Here is a 13,625-nt window from a genome sequence, read left to right on the forward strand (position 1 = left end):
TTTCCCACACATTCGTACGCGGTTCACATGGATTTGTATAAGTACGCGCGTGCCGGTACAAGTTACATAAAAAGAAAGACACGGGAGCGGTTGGCTTCATATAAATGTGTATCCACTACCATGGTTGTTCGTCTTCAGTGATCCACCCATGGGGCCAACCCGTCAGGTCATCCGAACCAAGGTCGACAAGTTTCTCTCTTTTTTTTTTTCTGCTTTCTTTCTTTATTTATTTCTCTTCATTTCGAGCCTTCCAAAAATATTTTCGCCTCTAATCCACTCGTAGCGCATTCGTGTCACGTGACCAGGTCGGCGCTGTGACAGACAGGAAATGGAAATGAGCGCTTTTTTGTACCTGAAGCACGCCGCTTCCAACGCGGCCACATAACTCCTGAGAGATCGCGCGAGGTCAGGGTTATCTGTACATTCACAATCTACGAAATTCGCGAGACGAAAGAATGGAATGGGATGGGATGCATTCGTGTTAAGTACTTTTCGTTATTCTATTTTTAAGTTGCGTATGCCTCATAATTAGAATTTCTTTTTTTTCGTGGGATTCGAATTTTTAGTTTTGATGTTGAATAGGGCAACTTTCCCAACACTTCCCGAACGAGAGCAAACGCAAAGTTTTTCCACCAGTATACTCTTAAAAATGAACTTCACCGCATAGCACGCTCCTAGCCAACCATTACCTCGAATGATATCGATATCTCTCCTGATTCGTTGAAAACGGGAGGCGTACGCCTTTTTTGTGACACTTATGCTGTTCATAATTGTCACAAAAAAGGCGTACGACTCCCGTTTTCAACAAATCACGGCATATAACGATATCATTCGAGATGACGGCTGGCTAGGAGCGTGCTATGCGATGAAGTTCGTTTTTAAGAGTGATGAACATTACATCACCCTGTCACCCTTTGAACTGCTTCTATATTCGTGTACTTCTACGGCCGTAGGATATCCCACTCCCCTTTATACGCAAGCTACAAGCGCGAAACCACGGACTTTTTGCACGCAACGGCCTTCCTTGTCATCTCCTTCGTCGAAGACGCCCGTGGCAGCGCGAATTCCATGCGTCCTTTGTAGCGTTAAGTTGTTCTATTTCATCCTCATCTCTGAAGAACCCGTTTGCTTCCGGTACCTGTGACCGCAAAAAAAGTGTATACAAAATATGAGTGACTGCACGTGGTCGTGGTATAGCATTGAATGTAGTCGTCGATTTTTTAGCTCTCAATCCTAACACTTACTTAACTTTATGTTACCTAACTTTGCTCAATCCGCACATTACTGATGCACCGTTCACGTTGGCATCAGTGCTAGGCTCCTGGCCCAATATCATACGGCACCGTCAAGCGCTGTTTTCGGTCCTGGACTTGCTAAGGGACATTGTAATTAGCTGATATCAACTCATGTTGTAACGTTTATGCCTTGTGCAATGACACTATTTGGTCACGAGGATTTCACGCGGTGACTGCTAGGTGCTAGGTTTGCGTTATGAGTCCACGAGACATACGAAACTATCTCATACCATGGACTTGGAACATTATTCACCCAAATTAAGCGGTAAATTTCCTTAAACATCGATTCATCGTCACTTTATGTACTTGTTTTCTTTTTCTTCTCATCTAGTGTAACCTTCATGTTCAGTGTTTTACACTAAGCGTTTGTCTGTCCTCCCATATAACCTGTCCTGTCCTGATTATATGTCAAAGGGTCCAACGAGCAGGAGGATCCAATGTTGGATCCTTCCGCTCGTTGTATACTTCAACACGACGGATCTTTCAGCACGTTTGGATCGTTTAGCTCTTTGGAAACTTCTGCATGCGTTCCCCTGTACTTTGCGGGAAAGATTAATACCGCAATAAACAGATGGCCGAAAAATTGCGCGCGTGCGGTTGGGGACTATACTATGCATCGGTGGTATGCACATCACTGCGAACGGAAAGTGAAATCAAAATGAACGGTAGCATTCGTGTGTGCTATTCATACCTGGCTCAATGTCATTAAATTACTGCCAGTGCAACGAATGCCATTGCACAGTCATTACGGCCAGCCAGTACGATATGTTTATATCCCTTATAATGCAACTACTTTTAACTGCTCCATCACGTCATAGTGTTTTGCGTATCCTTCGTCTCGCATTGTATCCTTCCTCCCGTTGGACCCTTGTTTCCGTTGGATCTTCCGTCTCTGCTTGGACCCATCTTCACGTTGGATACTTGTTCACGGTGTCACGTGACCCGATTGGACCCCCTTCTCTGTCCTCTCCTGATATGCATGCGTTGTGCTATATAGCCTCTTTGCCTCAGAAGGAAACAACTTAGAAACGCTTCTGAAGCCAATATTTAGCTATTTGGCAGTAGTACCTACTTGGTTTGCTTTCAGGGTAGCCATTTAATGACTCTGTAGTACTTGGTCGGAGGTAGAGTTAATTTTCACCTTTATTCGTGCATTCGCACAGCCTACCCCATATTAGTACGAAACATGTTCCACGTAGTGCCCCATATGAAATGGAAGGCACCCTGCCCAGGTACGGACGTCAATGTTTTGAAGAGCTGATTCCGTCCCCCCCCCCCCCCCCCACCTTCGTGTTAATGTCCTGTCACGTTCTCAAAGTAAGTTGTGGTAATACCTCTGTCTGTGAGGTGCAAGACAAAGGGAACATCTATAATCTGCGTCTGTCGAGCCTCGCTTTTGTTATGAATCGACCTTCTCAACATCTCCTATCAATCCTTCCTTCGCATTTCCACTTGCGTGTATAGTCCTTGAAAGAGGTATGCTATACCTCGTAGTAGTATAGTAGTGTGCCAAAAAGGGACGGCCGTACGAAGCTCCGTCGTGGAAGGCCTCCAGATCAATGGAAAAGATAGCGGATGGTTTTCCACGACAACATTCCTGTTTACAAATATATGTTAGAATGTTTGTTGCATTGTAATGATTGGCTAACAACTTTTTAGTACGAACGGCCGTGAAGTGAATTGGGGGGTTGATGCCAAGCAGCTAACAAGCCTTTGTGTTTTCTATTGTAAAGAACGACTATGCGACGATGAAGATAAGCGCTTTTGTTGTGTATTTTCCGTGACAAAGCTAACCACGGAGACCTTGGATAATTACGTGCTTTTAACTATTTTTTTTTCTTCTTTTTTTGCTACCGAAAATTATGGTATTTTTCAGCGAAGAACTCCATTTAGAGACATGTAGTGTGGTCTGCCAACGCCACATAGATACAAAAGGCCTGCTTAATGCTTCCTCTCGCCCCTTCATCACGTGACGTATAGGAGGTGATGAAACTGATTGCCGTAGTCAGCCACGGTCAGGCTCATAACGTCACGACTATCGCGGGGGGGGGGGGGGGGGCGGTCGTGCATCCCGGACCGACTCCACAGCGAACTGTGCCGACATTTTTGTCCAAAAAGCGGGAACACACAGGGAAAATGCCTGGACAGCATAGCTGGCGCACGGATTCGAACCCGGGTCATCTCCCAAGTCGCGGCGTGAAATGCCATCATCGTAAAACACGTGACGCATAATGTGGGCATGTCGTCTGCTCCAGCAAATTCTACCAGACGATTTCAAGCACGTGACGCATAATGTGGGCATGTCGTCTGCTCCAGCAAATCGCAGCAGACGATTTCAAACACGTCACGCATAATGCGGGCATGTCGTCTGCTTCAGCAAATCGTAGCAGACGATTTCAAACGCACTCTTTCTGTGGCAACAAGCGGCTGCCCATGTGGCTCATGGCGGCTTGTCACCATGACAACGAGTGCTGAAAGCACGGACGTGGTTGGCGGGCTCCTAATGATTACGCCACGTCGTTTAAGCAATCGGGCTTTATTTATCTAGCTGGAGTCGGCTCTGTTGAGTGACCTGCCGCATGTTGAGTGTGCACATGAACATGTACGCCTCCGTTCCCTCTGCACGCTTCCACTGCAGAGCACCTTTATATGCTTTGCAACGCAAAACACCACGCGCCTCAATACGAAGAACGTCTAACGTCCCCACTCTCCGTGTTTTTGCTTTATTTTATTTATCGTGTTTTGCTACGGAAACGTTCTCGGGAAACGCCTGCAGCCACTTTATGCCTGCATGCACGCCCATAAAGCGGCGCTTTTAAGTCAACGGCCATCCGTTTGGTATCAGCGTGGAGCTTCTGGCATCTGGGTTAGTCATATATGCACTTTAGACTGTGTGTTCAGTAAATAAAGGTTCCTACGCTTTCGCGTTCTCACTTGCTAGCACGCCATTCTGCTTTCACTTTTGCTTTGACGGCCTGGTGAGTACAAATTGAGGGGGGCGAAGTTTGTGAACAGTTTAAATTTTAAAATGTCTGTAGCGAACACTTTCTCAAAGATACTTGTTAACAGTATTACGTCAATACCGTGTGGGATGCTCATTCTCCGCTCCGTTCTAAGCTGGTGTATTATCCCTCACTGACTGTACTCTTATCACGGGTAAACTTTGCTGTAGTTTGGGCAGCAAGGTTGCACAGTAGGAACGCTGTGAGCATAACTCCCATCGTGACTGTCTAACCTGGACCCTTCCTTCTGTCACTTGTTGTTGCTCTCGTAACCTCTCTTTCCCTCTTTCCACACATTCCAACTTGAGCAGCTAACTGAGTCTCTGTCACCGACCAACTGAAACATCGGTGCCAAGAGTATAGAGACCGACGAAAGCGATGACGCCATTTTGCTCCCGGTATCCAGTCCAATCATGCGTCGATCGGACCAAACCTAAAATTATTTGCAGCCTTTTGGGCGGCAATATTCAAAATCGTGGGATACGTAACAGAAAGAAAGTGTATATACAGGCGTAACGAGTCCGTTTCGCAGACGTCTGTTCATGTACCGCGAAACGATAAACAAGCGAAATCTTCTCATGGGATACGCGTAGGCTTAGGTGCGGGTGTGCCTCCTCCTCAGCCTCATCTCGCGCGAACGTTATTAGACAAGCCGCCCTTCCACTCTTGAGCAAGAGCAGCTATGCTAATTTCAAGGTGAACGCGGCCGTGATTCATACGTGGAATGTACACACACATGTTATCTTTCTTCTTCTTGCCCAGCCAGGTGTCAACAAAGTTCTCGCTAAAGGGAGTCCCGCCAACTCTGCGCCTTGCTGCAGAACCTCGACATGTTTACTGGCGTGATGCGGGAATATGAGCTCTGCAAGCTCGAAGGATCGGTCGTCGTGCTTCCTTTCACTGAATTAAATATACATGCACGGCAGTCATCGAAAAAAGCCAGACATTACAGGCGAAGGGCGCTAACCATCACATCATACGCTGGCACGGTTTACTTGCGTCTTACCAAAGGAACGAACAGGACACGCCCTCGCTCTCTTTTTACACTCTCCTTTGCATGTTTCTCATGGACATAAACACACATGGAATACAACCAACACCTCCTAGATAGTAGAAGACCTGCGCCTTACCTAACTCACGGAGGCCTGTGTGAGCTTTGCGAGCTGCTTCGAGCTTTTCTCTTGTTCGCTCTTTCATTGACGTCATATACTAGTAGGATCCACAGCAGGCGTTCCTGTGTGACGATGTGTCACGTGGGAGCAGTCCTTCTGCTACCTAGGAGGTGTCGATACAACACAGTAAAGCTTTCCAATACAGGATGGTGCCTCAGGAGCTAGAATACACGAACTCGTAAACGTAACGCAAGCCTCGATGTGTCATGAAAAATAAGAGAGAGTGTGTCATGTTCCTTGAATCAAGCCCCATGGCAAGCCGTCAATAAGCCGTGCTGCCAGCGTGGCACAATGGCTAGCGCACATGACCGATTTAATCGAGAGGTGAGGGCTAGATTCCTGCCGATGTCTGGCAGGAACCAAACCGGGTGTTCTTCGACGCCCGCATTATTTCAGTCTTTCACGTTCGCAGCCACTTTGAGGCTTGTGCTTGTCAGCCTGTGTGCATGCTTCAATCCTCAGAACAGTTCCTTTCCGTCTTGTCCTTTCGCTGACTTCTCGCGGCCAAACATTTCCTGGGCGGCCGCAATGGCAATCCAACGCTAGAGGTCGACCCGGAGGTTTACCGTCCTTCTCGAAAAGACGCATTGTCGTAACGACGGCGTCACGGTTTCTCGGAAGGCCGCTTGACACGTCGTCAAGACGATCCTCAGTAAGACCCCACACGGGCAAATGAGTACACACCGCGTTCTGACCATCACCCAACGACTTGCCCACTTAAGCCATTATGACACGGTCTCGCGTTCAGGAAGTGAGACCAAGGAAGGAAGGATTTTTGCAGGAAGGACAGACACGACGATGCATTCCGATGCTAATGCTTAGCCCCGCAGACATTGCTGGAGGTTGAGTTCCTCACGTTTCTCGCAGGAGCTAATGGAGTCCTATCTGGGACTCCGTCTTTGACGAAGGCATGTGAAAGTGCGTAAGAAGTTTCTCGTTGGCTGCTGCGGGCGGCGTCTCCTTATCTTGCCCCACTTGGGGTTTCGGCAGAATGGCATAATAACGGTCATTCCGCTTTGTGATGACGTATTACTCGCCAGGCGTCGCCGTGTGGACACGCGTAGTTTATGGGGTTAACTGTGTTGCCTGATAGAATGCTGACCACGATCACCTAACGACCATGTGATAGGCACCCCTTCCCAGCACCGCATTTGGCGCTACTCATCGACCCAGCTATTGCTTACTCAATTTCCGCAATACTTTGTACTTCAGCTTACTTTAGTATTTTTGTACAAGCGATAAATGTCCCACGGGAGATGCTTCTTTCTAAAGTTGATTATCATCATCATTCTACGCGTTTTCATAGGAGCGCTGTTGCTGTCGTCTGCTACGGTAGTCGTGCGTCCGCTTCTGCATGTTCAAAATTAAAATTTGCGTTGTCCAATCACGATACAGATCTCGCGGGCCGATGAGTAGCGCCCCTAGCTGATCGTGCGGACGGGTTCCTCATAGGGGTTGCCAATTATGACACGGTCGTGATGCTGACGACATCTCGACGGTATATTTTCGTCCTCGCGTGCCAGAAATCCGGTACCTCTCAGTGCACGCTGGATTTTGATTGATTCCGTTCTGCAGCTTTCGCGAGCTTCCTGATATCGAAGTGGGTGAAGTGACACGTCGTACTGATTGCAGTAATTGGCTGAAATGCTACTTCGAAACAAGATTGAAAGCCAATGATGCATCAAATATGCAGATGCATATCTCTGTATCCTTATACGTAAAATTCCAGACTTGTAAAAGAAACAAACATTGCATACAATCTGGGTTGAAGGCTCGCCATTCCAATAAGTTTTCTCAACACGAACTCACACATGAATACCTTTCGTCTTCTCCTGCACTCGAAGTAAATAAAACGTAAAAATAAACTGCAGTAAAACTAACGCCGTACTATTTCGTCCCAAGCAAACGATATGCGCCGAACCAAATGCCAGTGCGACTAAATACGACAGAAATTAGTTTTACCTCAAATGTCAAAACCCTCGGCGTGTTTTTCGTTCATTTTTTTTTTTTTTTTTTTCACGAAAACATGGTATGGGATCACCAAACAGGTTATTATCTACGAACTAAACTCTGGAGAGTCCTTGGTATCCTGCGGAAAAGTTACCTTTTTTCGATTCGGCAAAAGCTAATGCTTTATAATATACACTCTTCCACTCACGTCTGCCCTATTGTCACCTGGTATGGGGTACTGGAACAAAAAAAATCTACAAAGAATTTGATAACATAAAAAAAAGAATAAAAAAAAGAAACGCTCTACGAGCGGTAGCAAGGTTTGAAATATAATGCGCATACATCTGATCTCTCCCTTAGGTTCCACATTATAAACTTTTCTTCTCTATACGAGTACATCCTGCTGCTTTCTGTTAAATCCGAAATTCACAGAAACAAGGTGATGAACGATAAAATGATTGTATTAGACTCGTCAAAAAGTACAAGGGTCAGTGTTAACGAGTGCAAACAAAGTGCACGACTTGTTGCGCCCTCGTGCAATGCACACTGAAACCGAAAAACAGAAAAGCGTACGCCACATCGTTGTCGCACAGTCGTCTTTTCCGCTACGCTGCAGGCTTTGATTGGTTAGTTAGTTCCAACTGCGGTGTTATTAACTGGCTGTGCCGCGAGACAATCTTGACAAAATGCATGTTGATCACCATCTACGTCGATGATAAAACGCCGCCAACAAGTCACGTATCCCACAGCTGCCCTATTTAGATCTCGTGCTCCATGATGCACGAAAGAGGACGAAAGTCTTGCGGCACTAGTTGATATGGCTCGTAGTAGAAAATAATACGGAGAATAAAGCTGCTGCTGCTGCACACTTGTATACCACTAAACGGTGGTTAGCTGCACAGATCCCGCAGGAGCCCCCCGTGTTTTTTTTTTTTTTTTTCCTTTGAATAAACATTACCCCCTCTCACACACCGGAGTTTGGTGGAGTTGATGATGATGTGATGACAGCACAAAGAATGATCGAGTGAAAAATGGCCATGAAGTGACTAAAGTACTTCATGGATGGGCAAGTTTTCCCGTGGGTCACCGCTACGGTTCACTGTCTTGTCCATGATAGCACACTCTTAGCCAACCACCATCCCGTATGGCATCATTCTGCCCCCTGATTGGTTAAAAACGGGAGGCGTACGCTTTTTTTGGACACCAATGCAGTTTGTGTTAATTGTCACAAAAAAGGCGTACGCCCCGTGTTTCCCTCAAATCAGGACTGATAACGGTATCGTTCTATGCAATGGTTAAGGCCCTCACCGTGTTATGTGGTGAAGTTCTGTTTGAAGAGAGCACGAGTAAAAACCTTCTGTGCGCTTTGTCCCTGAGATATTCGCAACGGAGCTGAACGCCCGATGCCTGACTTGGGGGCGATGCCACGGCCCGAGTACTAAAACACGAAACGTTAAAAATCATCCGCTGAATCGAACACGATATAGGACTGGCGCAGTTGGTCGGTGATAAAAAAAAAGAAAAATATGGAGATGTTGGCCCAACTCTACATTGGGCCGGCTACTCCAGTACGCTTATGGTAGCGAGGTCTGGCAACCGAGGAGTCTAAAAGTATGTTTGTTCTACAAAAGTCCTAAGGAAGGAGATCACAGAGTGTGAAACATGTCGATGTGCTGCTGGCCATGTCTGTGTGGCTAGCAGGGAAGGGTAACCGACGTTTTTTCGCTACCGTTTCCATTTTCGTTACTGCAATATTTTCGTTTCTGTTACTGTTTCCGGTAATGGAACCGCTGTTAGAGAGCTGCGGAAGGACAGCCCGCCCGGCTCTGTCAGCACCCTGTTTTGCCCAAGTGCTGCTTCGGTGTCACGCGTACACACTACACAAGTAATTTTACGTCGTTGGGATGCGCACATCTTGCAAAAAAAGAAGAAAAGAAAAGTAGGACCATGTCTTCAGTCAGTCTGAGTCCAGCAACTCAAGATGGGCGTGACCTTCCTCCAATGTCGCATTCTTAGGCGGACGCTCTCAGTAGTGTACAATACTGCCATAGCCACGGTGAAATGAGAAAAAAAAAGTAAGAATAAGAATAAGAAAAATCGTAGGCTTTCATCCTCGTGCTATGGTGGAGTAGACTTCGTGGAGTCATGTTGTGTAAGTCTGGTGTGTTGATATCACGGAGTTATGAAGTCTGGGACGGTAAGCGAGGGATGAAGATCCAATATTGCGCTTTGTTTCCATGCTCACGTGTAGTATTTAGAGCACCACATGGAATTGAGTCATCGAAATATAAAAAATAAAATGAAAAGTCACTCAAATGTCATCGCACAACACGAATAGCCATTCCCGAATTCAATACCGGACGATAATTTTCGTTTCCGTTTCTGTTTCCGGTAATGGGGGACCGTTGTACGCGTTTCCGTTAACGTTACCATCTCCAGTTTCGGTAATATACCGCTTCTGTTTCCGTTACAATTCCCTGGTAGCTAGTTCATAATTTGCAGCTGCACGGAAGACAGCCAGTGCCCTTAGCAACGGAACATGCTTATATAGGAACGAAGACAGCGTGGTTCCACACACTGCGCAATAACCTTTGCATAATCGACACGCCACCCTTCCCTTTCAAAACTTTCTTGAGCGTGCGTAACCTCCTGTCCTGTGACAGCAATAAGCGCAGACATCCCGTGGGTTGCTCATATGCGAAAAGAAGACGTGGAAGCGCAGTAACGCCTCGACAAAAGTCTGCCGAAGGTTCTCTCCGCCCACACACTGACTGTTCCAGAAGCGGCACTAACACCATTTGGCAAGCATCGCCCCAGAGATGAGCGCAGCATTTGTTTTAAAACTTGGAATGCTGGAGGAGGAACGTGGGAAATGTGGTTGTCGCACTCTTTATTGGTTCCGTAGAAGACGAGTGCGCGGCCGGAGGTAACTCCTATGCAAGCTGATGACGTGGCTGATGGCGTTTCCACCGAGTGGCATATCTGACGGCCAAAATGAAAAGCGTGAAAGTGAAATTATTTCGAAAGTGACGTTTTGCATGGGGCGTACAAGTGGGCGGCTTTGACAGTATGGTCTGCGTCTATTGAATGCTTCAGAAGTATACATGCCTTTCAGCACCGCTTCCGGTTTGTTGCCGGCATCCGGTTTCGCACAAACACACTCTGCGCCATCCGCTATGCGGATTGATACAGTTATCGCTTCTGATTTGAGGAGAGAGAGAGGGCAGTATACGCCTTTTTATGGCAATTCTAATTGCCACAAAGAGGTGTACGCCTTCCATTTTCAGCAAATTAGGAAAGTGAAAGATACCATTTTGCATGGTGGCTGGTTCAGAGCGTCTTTAGTCGCGGAATGACCGGAAGTCTTCGTTGCACCGGAAGTTGCGACGGGGATTGTTTATGTTTACCCGAGAATGTCACGGATACACTCTAAGAAAAAAGGGTGTGAAAAGGTGGTAATTTCTATAGTTACCACCTAGGTCAACTTTGAGTCTGATGAAGGGTGTAAAAGGGTGGTAAAAGAAATTATCATATATCCAAATTGCTAAAAAAGGGCGTACGCCCCCTCGCTATCGAATCAGAAGCGATAACCCTATCATTCGTGGCAAAGGTTGGCCGACAACGTGCTATGCGGTGAGGTTCTGTTTTGAGAGTGAGGTAGCATGTAGAACTTTGCGACCTTTAAGGCACAACCTATGAGACAACTAGTACCTCCTAAAATGTATAACTGCTCCACCTTTTTTTCTAAGGGTGTAGAGGAGCGGAGTCCTGGTACGCGCGAAGCTTATCCAACGTTGGAGCTGTATACCGTTAATGTAACTCCAGATGTAATGAAGGCGTTGGTTATCGAAGTAACGGAAGTTTGTCCGCATTTGATACAGAGGGCGCTCGACCGGTAATCGAGAAATGCGCGGTTCAGATCCCGCCACTGTCTGCGTTACTGATTGATTGATTGATTTTTAAAAGAAAAAAAATTGAGATGTTAGTCTCGAGCTACTTACTTTCAACTGTCTTTTCCTCCTTTGTCTACCTTTACCCCCCTCCCGTTGGGCTGTAAAACTGCCATTTCAGAAATATGCGCTCGTAAATATTTAATGTCTCGGTACGTGTGTTAGGAAGGAATACAAGACAAATGGTACATTGGTGACCCTGACCTTGACGGTGTGCTACAGCGCTGCTAGCTGGTGTTTTGCCGGGTCACGTGGCTATGTTGTATTGGTGCGCGCAGTAGTAGCACGTGCTTTATATGATGACCTGAAGACACTGAAGGTTCGTCTCACCAAACTGTATTCTACGTTTGTTGCAGGTTTTCGAACAGACAACATCCTCAACGGAAATGCACCCAAGACCGCAGGAAGTGGCGATGGAAAGTACGCCTATGACAACCCTTATTTCCGGGATGAAGAGAGCGCGGTGGACACCACGGATAAAGGTATACAAAGGACGCGCAGTGTTTCATCATTTTGCGCTTTCCTATAGTAGCCTCGCATGTACGAAAAAAAGAAAAGTAAAAAGAAAAAAGAAAAAGAAAACCACAATGCTTTGCATCGTGAAAGGACTTCCTGTTCGTCGTCGTTAGGCCAATGATGTGTAGGGCTGTACCCTTGAGCATTCGTCAACACATACCAGCATCTACAGATGAAGGAAATAACTTACACGCTGTGGATGTCACTTCTGCCTACGAAAACACTTGCAAAACATATTTCCGATCGCCGGTCCACTCGAGGGCACTTCGAACGTCCCAGAAGTCACGTCACCCAGATTTAATAATAAGAATAATAATAGGGACTAGATTTACACGTAAGATCAGTCAGCCTATTTGTGCGGAGACATGATGCACATGACGCAGCGGAGGACTGCGGATTTGGTTTCAGCGTAGTAGTCCCCCCTAATAGTCTGAAGAAACGGCTAATCAAAAACTTAGTCCGGCGGAACGCTGTTAACGGTCTCTTTATCCAAAGTACGCAGAGCGTGTCGCATACTCTGACTGCGCTGACACTTGGATGGCGTCGGCATTAAACCGACGACTGTGTTCATTTTCGAGTCTACTTCGTAGAACAAATTTCGTCCTTCGCGCGGTGATGTAATCCAAAACATCCGACTTTTATATTTTCTGCTTGCTTTCTTGTCATCTTCAAGTTCAATGATACTCTCGCTAGCAGCAGCAGCAGGTTCTGCCTGTTTTTCTCTCGTGCAACCTTTTTTTGCTTCTTCCTGCCGCGGGCCAGTTCTTCGGACGAGCCAATGAAACCAGTTTCTCATCCGCGATGTGTCGCTTCCATGGGCCAGCACCCTCATGTGCACATCTCATCCGTAGTAGCTTGTCATGCAACGCTGGCACGCGTAAAAAAAATAATAAAAAAATAATAATTTGTTAGCTTTCCATATTTTTGTTCGGGAGATTTCGCGTTGCAAATTACGGAAATACGGTTAGATTATAGGGTTCAGAAGGAAGGATTGTCTGCCTCATAGAAATGTCAACGTCGCTGGCTTGTCTGACACCAGCGTGGTTTCGTTAGATGCGGACGTGTACCTACTCTTGATGGACAAGTGTGGCGTTTTCTCCATTATCATTATACGCTGTGATGTGGCGGTAATTGCGCGCTGGATAGCGTTGCGCAAGGCGAAGACAAAACAAGAACGATTATTTTTGCTGGCATAAGATAGCAGGAGGACGCAGTGACACCGAAGTCCTCTGGCAGGCTTGGAGTCAAACGGATTTTCTTTCACTTAGGGCTTTGCCTCGCAAATTCTGAGTAATGGGGCTACGAGGGGATCATTCTTGGCCGTTCTGTAGCTCATATGTTCTATTATTAAGGTGCGTCATTATGAGACGGGAATAAGAACGTGGATGTTTTACAATATTCAGGTTGCGTGACAGATAGAAGGCAAAGGAAGAATGGATGTAAATAATGGCCGCTGGCTTTGTGGCATACTGACGCGAAGCCTTACGAAATGTCGGCAAACGTTTGTTGCCTCTGCTATCGCTTTTTTTTTTTACATGTATACTATATATAAAATACTGACATTCTTTGTTACGGGCCCCATGTATACATTCGACATTTTTGTATATTCGTGTTTTTGAATAAAGGGTTCCGAGACATTTCGTCGAAAATTGACGTTTCATCGAACGCCGTTTCATCGAATCGGTGGGCCGCCGCTTTTTCTTGCGGCAACGTGTGAAATACGCGAAAGGATCTCCTGAC

The 13,625-nt window shown here is 46.4% G+C and overlaps 1 protein-coding gene across 1 annotated transcript in view; it reads left to right on the top strand.

The window, feature by feature from the left end:
- Window positions 1–13,625, top strand: part of LOC135401324 (uncharacterized) — a 51,445-nt gene that overhangs the window by 24,313 nt on the left and 13,507 nt on the right. Inside the window, exon 2 of the mRNA XM_064633663.1 lies at window positions 11,726–11,851. Coding sequence (XP_064489733.1) covers window positions 11,726–11,851 — 126 coding nt within the window. The remainder of the gene's footprint in view (window positions 1–11,725; window positions 11,852–13,625) is intronic.

The sequence above is a fragment of the Ornithodoros turicata genome, chromosome 7, assembly GCF_037126465.1.
Source record: "Ornithodoros turicata isolate Travis chromosome 7, ASM3712646v1, whole genome shotgun sequence".
Lineage (NCBI taxonomy): Eukaryota > Metazoa > Arthropoda > Arachnida > Ixodida > Argasidae > Ornithodoros > Ornithodoros turicata.